At 45.3% G+C, this 16,751-nt stretch overlaps 1 protein-coding gene across 4 annotated transcripts in view; it reads right to left on the reverse strand.

Moving 5' to 3' along the window:
* Nucleotides 1-203: 203 nt before the first annotated feature.
* Nucleotides 204-16,751, reverse strand: part of ZFP90 (ZFP90 zinc finger protein) — a 40,581-nt gene continuing 24,033 nt past the window's right edge. Inside the window, exons 4-5 of one of the 4 annotated variants that reach the window (XM_012730635.1) lie at nt 1,145-1,199; nt 204-510 (exon numbers count right to left, since the gene is read on the reverse strand). In XM_012730635.1, the coding sequence (XP_012586089.1) occupies nt 510; nt 1,145-1,199 (56 nt within the window). In that variant the 3' untranslated portion in view covers nt 204-509. Of the gene's footprint in view, nt 511-1,094; nt 1,200-3,307; nt 3,375-16,751 lie in introns of those variants that run through there. The other 3 variants (XM_012730636.1, XM_012730634.1, XR_001145888.1) reach the window with 3 other exon arrangements.

Consider the following 16,751-nt stretch of genomic DNA (forward strand, 5'->3'; position numbering starts at 1 on the left):
TAACTTTTATTTCAATAAAGCTATTAAAAACAAACGAGAGGAGGAGAGCTCTAGTGTGCGGACCCCTGACACAGCACAGAGTTGCTCTCACAAAGCTCATCTCTTCGTCGGCACAACCAGCCAGGCACTAACACCTGACAGCGAGGCATGTCACGGCTCCACATCAAGGGACTGTCGTGCCCAGGGACAGAGGTAACCACAAGAAAGGTGTGGGCAGAGCCCATGTCCTTGGACTCCCTGTCCAGTGCTCACCACCGCACAGGCTTCCCCGGACTTACACTGAGAGACTGGGCAGCCAACCCTCGGCCCCAGCAGAGATGACAGGAGAGGCCTCCCGTGGGCCTGTTACTCCCTGCTGTGTTCTCCCACTATCCCAACTCCTCCCAAACCTCCTTTCTTTCCTTCCAAGCACTGCAGGGCCAGGATGTCTTCCTTTGCCTTAGTTCAGGTGATGGGAAGGAAGAAGGAAGGCAGAGAGAATTCTGCAGAAAGTCTGTCCATACGACAGATCTGAAAAAGGGTTCAGAGAGATGAAGGGTTAGGTGGCTGACATCCGACCTTTTGTTTCCTCCATATTTTTGAGAATGAAGAGAACTTAGGGGAGAGGGTCAAGTTGTTTTTTGTTTTCTTTTCTTTTTAAAGATTTATTTATGTATGCATAGAAGAACGAGGGTGCAGGCCAGACATGCTGGGGGTGAGAAGATTTACCAGAAACCGAGAGGGGAGTAGAGAGGCAGATCCACACTAAAGCAGCAGCAGGTGAGACAGGAGAGGTCTGCTGTGCCATATGTGGGTCACCTCCCTGGCCAGGGACTGAACTCAGGCCACAGTGGTGACAGTATGAAAGTGCTTAAGCCCCTACATCACCAAGGAGGCCTGAGAGGGTAAAGCTTGAAGGGAGCAAAGTTACAGTCCATTCCTGAGTTTTCTCCCCACAGAACCCCCCCCCCTTGCAGTTCTCCGATATTCCAAAGAGTATGAACTTTGAAAGAAAATTTATACACCAGGGAGGAAATAAAAATCACTCATAATCTTACTACTCAAATGTAAACATAGGGGTGACCATGAGGGAGCCAGAGGGGATGGGTCAGTGAGTGTCCTCTGGAACCAGTGCCGGGGTTCAAGTCCTGGCTCCATCACTTACCATCTCTTTTGACTTCGGGCAGCTCCTTTTCCCTCTCTGACCTCGATTTCTTCACCTGGAAAACAGGAATAATATCAGCACCCTCTCATAGAGTTCTGTGAGAAATAAATGAGGCTGAAGAGCACTAGAAACAGAGCATTGCTCGTAGTGAGCATCCAACATGTGACTGCGTTTTTCCACGATTTCCTACTTGTTTCTATTTGTACAAAAATAAGATCATTTAGCTTCTACTATTTTATAACATGGGTCTCCCCCAAACTGAAATGAATCATAAACATCTTTCTAAAGCATTATAAATGCTCCTAGAGGCCACTTTTCTTAAGATACAACATTCCACTCCCTGAAGCAAGATTTTTTTTTTTTAATGGTCCATTTCTTTTTTTCTTTTTAGGATTTATTTATTTATGCATACAGAACTGGGGTGCCAGCCAGAGGTGCAGGGGCAGTGTGAGGATTCACCAGAGACAGAGTGGGCATGAGAACATTGACAAAGTACACTGCTAAGGGGAGCAGAGGACAGGTCAGGAGAGGTCTGCCAGGCCATATGGGTCACCTCTGGGGCTGGGGATCGAACTCTCGAACACCATTGAAGCAGCTGTGGCTCGCTTGCAATGCTGCACTTTAACCCATTTTACCACCAGGGAGGGCCAGAAGCAGGATATTAAGGTGTGGTTTTTCTCCCTCCCACCTCCAAACACTTTCTTCCAGGTTTCTGACCAATTACCATTTCAGGACAAATTCCTAAGGAATTTGCTGAGTCACAGGTCATGCTGGGGCATAAGGCTTCTGGCACATAATTGTCAAACTGCCTTTCAGAAAAAGTGAGTGTTAGTTTCCCTTCTGCCGGCTAGCAAGAGGAGCCCTACTCTACTGCCTTGCCTCCTCTTCTCCTTTACAAACACCATTTCCAGGGGGGCCCGGGAGAAGACCCGCCTTCTGGTTCTGATCTGAACAGGACTCAGCCTAAGCCCTTCTGCTCAAGCGGTGATGCCCTTGGGATTGCTGGATTGGACCTTAACCTTCCCTGAACCCCGACAAGTCGGTTACAATCTCTACACAAAACTGGGATTTTTTTAAAATGAAAAATCCAGGCCAAATTCTCATTATTTGAAACTTGTCTATAGATATTTGCAATTAGAGGTCACCCTGGCAGTAACAGCAGTGCACACGGGAAAACTGAGGTCCAGGAAGTCAACGTCTTCCCAAAAGCAAAAGTCAGAAACATCTCAATGAAAAATGAATGAAGGACAGGACCCGGCAGCTCACGGGGGAGACCTAAGTAAATGCACTTGAGTGGGCAAAGGGATGCTGACTCAATGGGAAAGGCACCAAAGAAGGAAGACACACCAAGCCACAGCTTAGCAGACCTTAGGGAGCTGAAGGACACCACCACCAAGGTGAGCAAACCTGAGACCCAGCGCTGCTGCTCCTAGCAAATATCCCAGGGGACTTCCCACACACTGAGAGGCTCAGGGCCGCTGTTCAGGGACCTGGAACAGCAGACACTGGCTGCCCCTCACTGAGGGAGACTGAGTAAATTTGCAGCCATGCAAAACTAGGAAACAGACCAGGGGCCTACAAACCAAGGCCTGTGGGCCCAATCCACCCTGCCGCCTGTTGTGGGGACATTTGGCTCATGAGCTGAGAATGACTTTTACATTTCTAAATGGCTGGAGAAAAACTCAAAAGACGACCTGTGCCACATGAAAACTACAGGGCAATCAAATTTCAGTGTCCACGGAGTTATCTTAGAACTTAGTCAAGCTCGCCCATTTATATATTGTCTTTGGCTGCCGGTGCATTACAACCATAGAGGTGACTCGTTGCAACAGAGACCAGAGCCTGTTTACCATCCAGCACTTTAAAACTGGCTGATTCCTGATCTAGACAAACACAAAGAAATGTGGCCATATCTACAAATTACACAGCTAACTGAAAAAAGTGCCCGTTACCTGTTGCTGGATAACAAAACACCCCAAAACTTAGTGGTTTAAAACAAAAATCAACACTCAGGACCTCACATAGTGCCTGTGGGTCAGGAACTTGGGAACGCCCTCCCGAGTGCTCGGGACCTCTCACGAGCCCGCAGCAGAGAGGTCTCAGGACTGCGGTCATCGGAAGGCTTCACTGGGCCTGGGGCATCATTCCAGATGGTTCACTTACAAGGCTGGCAAGCAGCCTCATCGGCCACTCTATAGGGCTGCTGTGCGTCTCCACGAAGCTGGGTCACCTAAGACAAAGCAAGGAGAAGGAGGAGGTTGTAATGTCTTCTATCGCGTAGTCTAGAAAACCACCCACTGCTATTCTTGCGATATCCTGTTTACTCCACTCCAGTCAATACAAGGGGTTTCTGTAAGGCAGGACTACCAGAGCTACTGAGGCCATCTTGGGGGCTGGTGCCCACAAGAAGCAGGAACCTTTTAATTAAGAAAGCCAAGCACATTTCCATGAAGCGCCTCTGCACATCTGACAAGGCCACATACAAGTTCAAGCTGTTTATTAAGCACAGTGGGGGAGGTGACTTATGGGAGTGGAGAAACATGATAAAAGAGAAATAAACAACTTTCTCATTTATCACGAAAGTGAGGTCACTATTGTGATAAATGAGATAAAACTGTGGTGTGGTTTTCCCACGTGCACCACTGTTACTTCCAGGTGACCCCTGTTTTGCAAATCCCTATAGACAAGTTTCAAATAGTAAGAATTTGGCCTAGATTTCTCATTTTAAAAATCTCTAGGGCCCTCCCTGGTGGCAGGACAGGTTAAAATGCAGCACTGCGAAGCTATACGCAGCTGCTTCAGCTCGAGTTCCATCCTCAGCCAGGGAGCTGACCCACGTGGCTCGGCAGACCTCTCCTGACCCGCCCGCTGCTTCCCTCAGCAGTGTGCTTCATCCATCTGCCTGTTCTGCTCCCTACTCTGTCTCTGGTGAATCCTCTCACTGCCCCTGTACCTCTGGCCTAGACCCCAGTTCTGTATGCATAAATAAATAAATCTTTAAAAATAAGTAAAATAAAAACCTCTGCTACTAAATGATAGTAATAAGTGATAAATGACTGAGCTGTGAACTGAGATGATTAATTCTTCTCTCTGCCCTCAAATTCCTCCTCTCCCCCACAAAAGGGGAGAGACTGAGAAACAGGTTCCTTTTCCAAGATCACAAGAACCCAGCCTCCTTAAATCAAATCCCTCTCTCTCTCTGTCTCCACAATTCTGCCTTCAATTCATGGCTGACCTGCAGGGTCTTCAGAGAGCTCCCATTCCAGGCTAAGTACAGGGTTTTGCCTGAGGGGGGAGGAGGGGAAGGCCAGTGGGACCAGCAGAACCGGCAGGGGAAGAAAAGGCTTAGTTATTACCCAAATAGTAGTGCTGATGGATTGCTCACCCCTCCGGCCAGCCTTCTTCCTTGAACCACAGACAAAAGGCTCTCAGAGTGTGAGCCTGTGAACACCCCAGGTCCTGCCTGGTGGGGGTGAGAGAGTCAAAACTCTCATTTCTTTATAATATATACCCTGTGGCTCTAGGCCTTGTGATTTCTTTTTTGTTAATTTCCTTTAATCTTCATAAACTCCACTTGGTATGAACTATTATTTCAAGATGTGCAGAGAAATGAGTAAAACAGATTGTTTTGGCTCCCTGTGGAGTCATTCATTCATGAAGCAAATAGTTATTGAGCACCGACTATATGCCAGGGCTGGGGAAACCACATGCACATAATATGGAAAGCTCCTGTCCTCATAACAGGACAGATATTATAGTAGGAGGAGAAGGAGAAGATATTATAGTAAGAAAACTATTCAGTTTTTTTTTTTTTAAGATCTCGGGTACAGGCCAGAGGTGAAGGAGGTGAGAGGATTCACCAGAGACAGAGTGGGGAACAGAACAGGCAGATACACTGAAATACACTGCTGAGGGGAACAGCTCGTGAGACAGGGGAGGTCTGCCGCATCATGTGGGTCACTTCCCTGGCTGGGGATCAAATTCACTCGTGCTGCAGTGGCTGTGGACAGCTTCAAAGTGTTGTGCTCTAACCTACTGGGCCACCAAGGAGTGCCCTCATTTTTTATAGTGGGCCTCCCAGGTGGTACAAGGGGTTTAAGCACAGAACTTTGAAGCCATCGCAGCTAATACAGCACAAGTTCAATCCCCAGCAAGGAAGGTGACCCACATGGCACAGCAGACCTCTCCTGTCCCACCCACTGCTCCCCTCAACAGTGTATTTCAATCAGTCTGCCAGTAGTTCTCCCCACTCTGTCTCTAGTAAATCCTCTCACCCCCTTTACCTCTGACCTGTAGCTCAGTTCTTATATGCATAAATAATAAAGCTTTTTAAAAAATCTCATAGTTGCTCAATAAATTCAAGCCTTTTTTTTTCCCTTCAAGAAATTACTTTTCTTAAGTGTGAAATACTCGCAGGCGTCTACAAACATGAGTGGCGGTGACATACCAAGTGCCTCTTTAACCGCGACTCACTCTGACAAACACAACTGTCAGCAGCTGTGTGGACGCAGCACATGTACCTTTCCCAGCCCCACACTTCCTTCTGCCCCACTGAAGAACAACCATCCTCACACAGGCTTTACATTTTTAACTCAAATGTATGCTTCCATAAATAATCTCGAGTACCATTTTCAGGCTTTACATATATGCAAAAAGCAAATTTAATCATATTATTACATAATCATTTATCAACAGATGATGTATATAATAAGTGTATCATGGATGTCATGGTATCATCAGTCTAGCAGTAGTATAATTTGCATTTTTTCACTCAACATATTATTCTGAGACTTATCCAGTGTGATCGAAGGCTCATTCATTCCTTTTTCACTGCTTTATAGTTCACTGAATTGAACATAATAAAATGTTTAAAGTAACAGTGCTATTATCACACCCAGTGAAGCTGTTAGTAATTTCTTAATCTTTTCGAACACCCCATATCATATTTTGAATTTCTTCAATTATCTCAAAATATCTTTTACCATTTGTTTATTCAAATCAGGATTTGGGGCCCTCCCTGATGGCGCAACAGGTTTAAAGCACAGCACTATAAAGCTATCCGCAGCCACTGCAGCACAAGTCCAATCCCCGGGCAGGGAGCTGACCCACAGGCGCAGCAGACCTCTCCTGACCCCCCTGCTGCTCCCCTCAGTAGTATATTTCAGTACATCTGCCTGTTCTGCTACACATTTTGTCTCTGGTGAATGCTCTCACCTCCTTCACCTCTGGCCTGTGGGTACAGTTTAAATAAATAAATCTTAAAAAAAAAAAAATCAGGATTCAAACAAGATCCAACCAAGCTCTTCAGCTACTATGTCTGAGATCTCTTGTAACCAAGGGTTTGTTAAGGAAATTAGGTCTTTGTATCACAATCTGGATTTAGTTGATTGTTTCTTCAAGTAGTGACTTGATCAGATGCAGCTTCTCAGTGGGGAGAGAAAGAGCAGCAGAGTTACCTGTCACAGGTGGCCCCAGGGTCAAACTCAGTGTCACCAGTATCATACAGATCTACATGATGAGCCTTCTGATGTGATGTAATAGGAAATAACACCACCTACGCAGAGGCTTACTGGAGAGACACCAGTCTAGTCATGGGACTAAGTAGGACCAATTCTGATTGTGGGATCTTCTACAACGGGCCTGGGCTCTTTAAAAAAGTCATAAAGAAAAATATTAGGTGACCATTGAATTTTGGATCATAGACAAAAGATATCACAGCTATTCAGGAGTAACTGGGAAATCTGACTATGAACTAAGACATTATCACTTAGATGTGGCATTGCACCAAGAGGAAAATGTCCTTGCTCTTGGGAGGTGAAGGCTTAAGTATTTAGGGTTGAAGTGTTCAGGATAGCTACAAGTAATTCTCAAAGGGTTCAGCAAAAAAACTGAAACGTGTGTCTGTGTGTATAATTTGACAAATTGGTGAATTGAGTAAAAGGGATAAGGGTGTTTGTTGATTGTAGCTTTTAAAGCATTTCTGTTGGTCTGAAATTTAAAGAAAAGAATGTACATAACAAGAATGTTTGCTAGCAGAGCTGCTGGGGCTTTCCTGTATTATTACTTCGAGGGCAGTTCATATTTATGGGTCACACCATTGCTACCACCTACCTCCCCTATTGCCAGACACTCCAGCTCTCTTACGCTCTGGTGAAGGAGCAGTGGATCATGCTCCTCTTCCCCCACCCCACTCCCCAAAGAACTCGGTTCGACAGGCTCCAGACGGCGCCTCTGCCGAACTCAAGCATCCTTCGCGGTCTGACACCGCCCCCTGGTGGCCACTGGCTGGCATATTCACTGCACCTGGGCAATTCCTGGCCGCACTCCAAGGAGAATTCCTGCACAGGACAGCGCTCCCCACAGACTCAGCTTATTCCACCGGAACCACACATTTTAAAGAATATCAAGTACAAATCTGGCACCGTGAAAACTGCTGTATAGACTATCAACTCATTTAATTCTCACATCAGCCTTACTAAGTGGACTATAGTAAGCCCGTTTTAAAGACAAAGTGAGGGTTACAGAGGTGAGGCAACGTGCATAAAGACTGCACAGCTATGTTCCAGGCCCAGTGCTGTGCCCACTACAGCCCAGCAACTTCCAATGAGGAGGATGCGGTAACAAAAATAAAGGCAAGGCACAGCCTATAGTGTGCCATAAGCCACTGCACAACTTATTTAGCCATTTAATTCACAAGCAGCCCTAGTATGAGAACCATTGACTGAAAAAGCTTTACAGAGCCTTGGAATGGTCCATTTGTTTATAAATAAACTTTATAAATGTTTATTGAGCACCTAATAAGTGCAGGACCCTGAACTAAGACATGGGTGTGCAGAGGGAAAGAGGACAAAACAATGCTACTAAATTGAACAATGAAGTAACACAGAGCAGATGCAATTTGTTCACAAATATGCGCTCCTAAAAATCCGCAATAGGAATGGGATAGTCTGAGATCAGTCAGAGATAAAAGTATAGGGCTTAGTGCTATCACCACCATGGCCTGAGTACAATCCCCAGCCAGGGAGCTGACCCAAAGGGCACAGCAGACCTCTCCTGTCTTACCCACTGCTCCTCTCAGCAGTGTATTTCAGTAGATCTGCCTGTTCTTCCCCCTACTGTGTCTCTGGGGTACAGGCCAGAGATGTGGAGGTGGAGGGTGAGAGGATTCACCAAAGACAGAGTGGGGAGCAGAACAGGCAGAGTGACTGAAATACACTGCTGAGGGAAGCAGCGAGCTGGTCAGGAGAGGTCTGCTGGGCCACGTGTGTCAACTCCCTGGCTGGGGATTGAACTCATGCTGCAGTGGCTTTGGATAGCTTTATTGTGCTGTGCTTTAATCCATTGTGCTACCAGAGAGGGCCCCAGAAATATGTTTGATCATTCCTCACAGAGATTTTGAAGCATGTTAAAATTTCGAAATCCACTGTACCATCAAAGACTGAAGTGCTGGCTGCTAACTCATCACCATGACAGAGGTCTCCACCTCCATGTGAGCCTGAGAGGCGATCTGGTTCCTAACTGACCCCTGGGAGGACCTCGGTTACAGAGGGAGTCCCTTTCAGGTAGAGGAGGATGTGAGGAGTCCTGAGCGAGCACCTGGAGGGGAAAGGGTGCTCCTGCAGAGTCTAGAGGGTCTCCCCAATATCGGAGGTTTTTCTTTTCCTACAGAAAAGCCCCAGGTGCAAAACTGTATAAAGGCACAACAGTTGTTTGTCAGGTTGCTGGGTCTTTGAGTCAGTGGAGCTGCGCCCAATCTCCCATAGCACCTAGCCATATCCCCTAATCAGATCCTGAACCAGGAAATGCCACTGACTGGCAACTTCTGGGCACATCACACAATAAGAAGGAAGCAAATGAGCACCTCTTTTCTCTTTCTGCTCTTTCCATTTATTTTCTACTCAAATTTCCTTGCTAGACTCCTGCCCCTTTGGCCCACAACTCAAATCCTCCTGTAGGACTATTCTTGGGCAGCAGTGTGGTAGGTCAAAGCCTTCCCTCTCCAGAAGCTGCAAAATTGTTCCTGGGCTTAGGGAGGCAAGGTGTTGGTGACTATGGAAAGCTGGGATTTCTCTGGGCCCAGAGGTGGCATCAAGCCAATCACCCTACTGGGGCTTAAGCTGGAGTCACAGACACTCTCTCAAAGCCCATTGCATTTGGGGAGGGGGTGTTGAGGGGTTCTTCACATGTTCTTCCTCCTCTTCTGAATTAATAAAATTCTCTTCTATTCATTATTCAGTATCTGTGGGTTCTGATTTACCATTCTTCCAGTGTTTACTCTTTGAAGGTCAAGTGTCTTTCTTTTCTAGCTGCTTCTGAAGTTTTAATGTATTTCAGTCATTTACAGTGATGTCCCCAGCTACGCCCAACTGTCCCTCCCAAAATTTTAGATTCATTTTAATGAGCTTCCCTGCTCTCCTGACTCCTGGATATCTGCATTGGCAGCTCTCTATGTCTTCACACACACACACACAATCCCATGCTATTTAAAGAATTAAAATGTCATTTTATAGTTAGTTCACCCACATATTACCACTTTTTTTTTTAAAGATTTGTTTATGTATACAGAACTGGGGTATAGGCCAGAGGGCCTGGGTAGGGAGAGGATCCACAGAGACAGAGTAGGGCACAGAACAGGCAGATTCACGAAGTACACTGCTGAGGGGAGCAGCAGGTAGGTCAGGAGAGGTCTGATGCGCCATGTGGGTCAGCTTTGGGGCAGGGATCAAACTTGGCACTGAAGCAGCTGCAGCTAGCTTCACAGTGCTGCGCTTAACCTGTTTCACCACCAGGGAAGGCCCCTTACTACTTTGCTTAGGCTTTATTCTTACTTCTCTCTGATCATCTGAGATCATTCTCCTTTTGTACGAATCTGTATTTTTTAAAGAATTTCCTTTAATTAGATTCTCCTCATGGTGCAATTTGGATTCAGTTATATATAAGGCACTTGTATTAACACTCCTGAAAGTTTTCTGCTATATACAGAATGCTATGTTGGCAAATAATTTATGTACAATGACATTTCATGTCTCATTCAAATGGCTTCTGTAGATGCTACTGGGAAGTTAGCTGCACTATCTTTGACTTAATGTTTTCTTCTAGCTGTCTTTAAGGTTTTACTTACCTTTTATATCCTATGGTTTCATCATAATGATTCTAGTTGTGATCTTAACTGTCTGTACGTCTTCTCTTGAGGTTTACTGGGTGTCTTGAATCTGTAGTTTGGTATGCCTTTTGCTAGCTCTGGAAAAATCTCAGCCTTTAACTCTTCATGTATTTCTTACAACTTTTTATTTTCCTTCTGGGAATCTGATTAAACCCAGCAAGGCTTTCTTACCCAGTGCTTTAATGTGTTTTAGTTTGTCTCCTACACTTCTCATTTCACTGTCTTTGCCTACTAGTTTTTTTTACCTATATTCCAGTTCATTAATTTTTATATTTAACTTGCTATTAAATAGGTTTCTTAAATTAGCTGATTTGTTTTAATGTTCTATAGTTGGCATAAACAACACAAGACTTGGGGGGACTGATTCCCTGTGCAACTGAAAATCCAAATTTGGTTTTTTTGACTCCCCCAAAACTTAACAGCCCACTGTTGACCAGAATGCTTATAGTTAAAAATTAATGAACACACATGGGTGATTTGGTGGTGGGAAGCCCAAGGGATTACAACTGAGATGGAAAAATGCACAAAATGATATAAAATAAACTATTATATTATTTAAAAAATTAATGAACAGACATTTCATGTTATATGTATTATAGACTGTATTCTTAAAATAAAGTTAGAGAAAATGTTAGGAAAATACATATACAGCACTATACTGTATATAAATATTGCATAAGTAGACAGTTCAGACTATTGTTCAAGGATCTATTGAGTATGTAATGTGCTGTAAATTTTTTATGCTTTGCTTTTGTAGCAATTTATAAGTCTTTCTTCTTTTTAAAAATACCAACAATTGGGTCCTCCCTGGTGGTGCAAGGGGGTAAAGCACAGCCCTATGAAGCTATCATAGCTACTGCAAACAAATTCAATCCCTGACCAGGGAGCTGGCCCACATGACACAGCAGAACTCTCCTGACCCACCCACTGCTCCCCTCAGCAGTGTATTTCAGTACATCTGCCTATTCTGCTCCCTACTCTGTCTCTGGTGAATTCTTTCACCCCTGCACCTGTAGCCCAGTTCTGTATGTATAAGTAAATAAATCTTTTTAAAAATACTAATGACTACTATTTTATACTTTCTCTGAATATTCCAATAGCTGAAATGTTTGTGTCTACAATTACCTTATTTCTGCATGTCCTTTCATGAAGTTTTTGTGTTATAACAGGGTGGTCCCCAGGAAAAGAAGAGGTTACAGATTCCCTGTCCTACCCAGGGGAGGGTGGAGCTAAGCAGGGAGAAGATCTAGAGAGGAGACTGAGGAGGATGGAAGCAGGATGGAGGGCCAGGAGACATGAAGGAGGCACATGGGGCAGAGACATGTGAAGAAGCAGTTCCTATTTCTTGGCCTTGGACAGGTAGAAACAAATGTGGGTGAGAGACTCATGGGGAGGTGACTATGGCAGTGTTTGTCTTGATTTTTATTTTGCTCTTTTCCTCCCAGACTTGTCTGGACATTTCTGACACTTTTCTATGGGTCCCTGCTGGAAGGTGCTTTAGTCTTGTGGTGGCCTTTCAGGACTCACTTTGGGCCAATCCCGTCTGGGTAGACTTTTACCCATGAGGGGATGGGTAACTTTGGGTGTATGATTTAAGAAACTATGTTCTTAATCTTTTCTGTATTGCACACTAATTGCATTAAAGTTTCATTCCATCAACAGGCTCATGTTTTTTCTTGATGCAGTGAATGGCAGAACCCATTTAGAGCAGACAGATTTGGGGGCTCAGGTATGCCCCTCTCCCTGCCCTGTAACAGTGTCTTGGTTATCATTTGCAAATGTGAAGGCAGGGAGAGGGACAGTGAATACTTTGCTGAGGTGGTATTACCTTTCTTTAATAATCATTTCCATTTGCTTCCGTCAGGCACCTGGTCAATGTTATAATTCTAAGGCTGAGGTTCCCTACACTTTCAAGACAACCTGAATTAGGGACATGGCAGGGCTTGCTTGGTCTCCATTTCAAAATTTTCCTGAGGGTTTTCAATGTGGTAATTATTCAGACTTTCCAGCACTTCTACACTTGTAACCTTACATTTCAAGCCTACCAACCTCACAGGTGTCTTTCCATCAGCAAAGACATCTTAAGTGTTGTTGTAATGAATTCGGCTTAAGTTTGAGCCTTAATTCTGCTCTTCCTGGAATGCTGCTTCTTTTTTTTTTTTTTTCTTTCAACATTTCATTCAGTATGTTATAGTTTAAGGAAGAGTTGGGGTGAGTTACCAGAAGGCAACCTTTTACCCAAAAATTCATTATTCTCCCTCTAATCTGTGCTGCAGAAGCAAAAAAGTAGAGTGTAAGAGGTAAGAGTGTCTGCTTTTATGCCCTTGTGTCACGGGAATGGTAATCTACATTGCCTCAGAAAAGCTGCAGTTTTTCAGTGAGAAGAGCTACGGTGACCTGAAATTTCTACACTTACCTACAGTCTCACGTATTTGCACTTTTCCCGACTTAGTCCCGCAGGTCACGTGACAGGAGTCGTCCTTGTCCAGACACTGGGGAAAGCGCGGGAGAAGGAAAGGCCCTGTTCTGGGGTGTCGGCCATGGGGCAGGGGTAGTGGACGGCTACTACCAGAGGAGGGTCACCTGACCCCGGGCGGGCACACTAAGCGTGGCGCACAAGCTTCCGCCGCCGGGAACTGAGCTTGCACCGCCAGCGCCTCGTTCCTTTCCCACGAGAGCGCGAGTCGGCAGCGGAAAACGTCCGGCCCCGAGGCGGAAATGCTTCACCGCTAAGGCTTTCGGGAAATGTAGTCCCGAGCTTTGCCACGCGTTGGGAGCACTCAGGCCATCTTTCACGTGCGATGTGGACTAATTTTCCCATGCAGTATTTGTAAAATATCGGGAACCAAGTGGGTTTCTCTTGATCCCTCTTTAGCGCACACACTAAGGTCTTTCTGTTATTATTTCAAAATTTGGTGACCTTTAGTCTGTGTTGTGTCATCAGATCACTTAAGCTGAGTTAAAGTAAAACTAACTCCTAAAAACTTAGCCTTACTTTGGGCTACTAAAACTTAGTCCAGTACAGTGTAAAAACCCCTAACTCATACCTTATTCTTAAGCTGCCTGCCTGCTGGACCCTCCCCCAGGGTGGGTAGGGCAAGGATGAAGGAGGAAAGAATGGCAGTGGTTGTTGGTGAGACCGGGCTGAGTGTCCAACCTGTGGCTGCGACCTGCACTGGTAAGAGCAGCCTCCTTAAAAACATGTGCCTGTCTGTGCTGCCTTCAGTGTCCCCCGGAACCTTGTGTTCATTCACAACTGTGTGGCCTAGTTTCCCTTGAGGAGCCATGCAGTCCTTGGGCTCTAAACCCTCTCCAGGTAAGTCAGCCCCTAGTTTGAGACTGGACAGCAAAATGACTCCTCCCCACGCTCTTCCTTCCTTACTCCTGGGAGCTCCAGAACGAGGGTAACCATTTGCTCTGGTTTTATAGATCCCCAAATTTTCCCCCACTAGCTCCCTCTTCATTCTGATCAATTTTTTAAAAATAGATTTAGTTAGGCATACAGAACTGGGGTAGAGGCCAGAGGTGTGGGCCGTGAGAAGATCCACCAGAGACAGAGTGGGGAGCAGAACAGGCAGATCAATGAAGTACACTGCTGAGGGGAGCAGCAGGTGGGTCAGGAGAAGTCTGCCGCACCATGTGGTTCACCTCTGTGGCCAGGGATTAATTCGCGCTGAAGTGCTATGCCTAAACCCGTTATGCCCCCAGGAAGGGCCCCATTTTAAAGTCACCCCTTCCAGAATGCACTGAAATCCTGTCTGGTGATCTCTGGGGGCAAAGAAGACAGCTGGAGTAGTGCTGCTCTTTGCTTCTCAGAGGGCTTTCACACTCCAAGAGGTGCAACTGCCCAATCCCTTCAGAAATCTTGAGTTTTGGGTAACTGTTTAACACTCTCCACACTTTCCCACCACACAATCTCCTAGTGGCAGCTCCTGAGTGCACTTGTGGTTTTGCTGAGGATAGAGATACAAAACACCATGATTTTAGAAGCCCCGAGTTATCCTCCAGCCATTCTTATGTTGCCTGTGTTCCTCAGACCTGTGGAGGCAGGAAGAGGCCTGGTCCCAGGCCCATAACGCCCCTCTCTGCTGGGTCTAACCCTTGATGCATGGCTAGTCAGGGGGTGGGGCAGGCAGGAGGGAGAGGCTGTGTGAACCTCTCATCTTCAAGTGATTCCTCAGGGACAGTATCTTGAGGTGTCACTCAGGATGTAGGAGAACATGACACTCTGTTTTCACCTTTGAGGCTTTATGCAACTCAACAGAAAAGTTCCTGTAAAATCCTGCAACAACCCTTAACTTTTGGAAGGGAGTATTAGAATTCAAGAATAATTGCTGATTGGTACTTTCTTAATGCACAGTAAAACAAAACCCCATTAATTATTAGTTAATAATTATCTGTTCATTTTACAATAAAATACCATCTATTACAGGCCCAATTTTCTTGTTCATTTATTCATTAAAGTGGGTTTATAAAAGTTTTGCTAAGATTCATAGTTTTCACTGGTATTAACAAAAATTACTTCTCTCCTCCCAACTCTTGCAAATAACCCCTTATGTTCCTTATCTAAAGTAATCTCCAGGGACCTCTGTGGTGGTGCAAGGGTAAGCACTATCTGCAGCCACTGCAGCAGGAGTTCGATCCCTGGCCAGGGAGGTGACCCACATGACACAGCAAACGTCTCCTGTCTCGTCTGCTGCTCCCCTCAGCAGTGTATTTCAGTCAATCTGCCTGTTCTGCTCCCCACTCTGTCTCTGGTGAATCCTCTTACCGCCCCTGCACCTGGGCTGCACCCCAGTTTTTATATGCATAAATAAATAAATCTTAAAAAAAAAAAAAAGGAATCTCCAGTTTCCTACTCTGCCCTTTGCTCCTTTTTAATCAGTACCCCAAATAGCATTTTTTGAAAATGGGAGTGATTTTGTTTGGGGGAAGGTGGACTTGGATCATTTTTCAACCGTGGGAGGGTGAAGGCCCATCATTCCCAAGCCCTCAGCAGTCTCACAGCATAGGCCACCATGGACCGTGCCGGTGACTTTGCGGGAGGAACAGCGAGGCAAGAGCTAGGAACATCCAACAAGGACCTTGTATCATGTTTCTTTTAACAAATGCTATTATTTGCCATATACGATTTTCAAATATAGTATAACAGTTTAATCATTCTTTTATGTCTTCCTACCCATTTCTCTGTGGAGGAAAGCTAAAACATTGTACATTGATTTTAAAGGCACTGTGGAGTTTTCAGGTTATAACAAATCACGCTGTATGGATTCCTTTGCACCTTTGTTGTCAACTGTTAGCCTTGTTGATATATGTACATCCAGCTTAACCCATCACTGAATACTGAACAAAATGCTGCCCTCAACCATCAAGCTGCTCACTATGCATCTGTATGTTTTTCTTTGATAAAGTTCCTCCCACACTGCCTCCACCCCATTTCCCATGAAACTTACCTTCTAGAAAAGGATATATAATGAAGAAGTAGAATCATGGGGTAGGTCATGGAGAGGGACTGTTCTTTTGATACAGCAGTCAGGAAGGGGCTCGCTGGTAAGAACATCTCCAGGAAGAGCTGAAGGTGAGGGGCGAGACCGTGTGCTATCTAGGGGGAAAGTATTCCAAGGGAGAGGAAACAGCAAAGGTGAAGGCTCTGAAGTGAAATTTTGCCATGTGTGTTTAAGTTGATGCAGGGAGGCTGGGAGCCCAAGACAAAGAGATTAAGAAAGAAGATGAGAGGCAGTGGCAATACTATCTCAGAGTCTTCTTCAGGGAAATGGAGAGCCACAGAGGGCTTTCAGCAGGTGTGTTCCCTTAGATCTGCACTGTATCACTCTAGCTGCTGGGCTGTAAGCATAGAGAGGCAAGGAGACGAACAGGGAAACCAAGTAGAAGGCTTTTGGAAATATCTGGGCCAGATATCTGGGCCACAGGTGACAGTGGGCTAGGGTGGTAGAGGCAGCAGGAAATGCCCATTTTCATCTAACCTGCAATTAGCAGGCAGAACTCACTGAAGCTTCAGTGTGGGGTGTGAAAGAAAGCATTTGAGGATGAGTCCTTTGTTAGGAGCCTCAGCAACTGAGGATGGGGTTGCCTTTTCCCATATGGGAAGAGGGAGGAACATACTTAGGACAGGACAGGATGGAGCACACAGTTCATCTTCAGATATAGTAAAATTGAGATGTCTGGTAGCTAAATGGAGAAGTGTAGGCAGTTGGTTATATGACTGGAATCCTGGGCTGGGGACAAATTTTGACGTTACCAATAAACCATGGTATAGGTAAGAATCTCAATGAGGGTGGCTGTGGGAAGAAAAAAAAAAAGAAGTCCAAAGATTGAGCTCTAAGAGAAATCCCATGTCTAGAGTGATGCAAGATAAGAAACCCAAGAGAAATAGCTATCAATGAAGTATAAGGAAATCTAAGTGAGTATGGCACCTGAAGCCAC

This window comes from Condylura cristata, unplaced genomic scaffold (genome assembly GCF_000260355.1).
Source record: "Condylura cristata isolate star-nosed mole 26May11 unplaced genomic scaffold, ConCri1.0 scaffold00028, whole genome shotgun sequence".
In the NCBI taxonomy this organism is placed as follows: domain Eukaryota; kingdom Metazoa; phylum Chordata; class Mammalia; order Eulipotyphla; family Talpidae; genus Condylura; species Condylura cristata.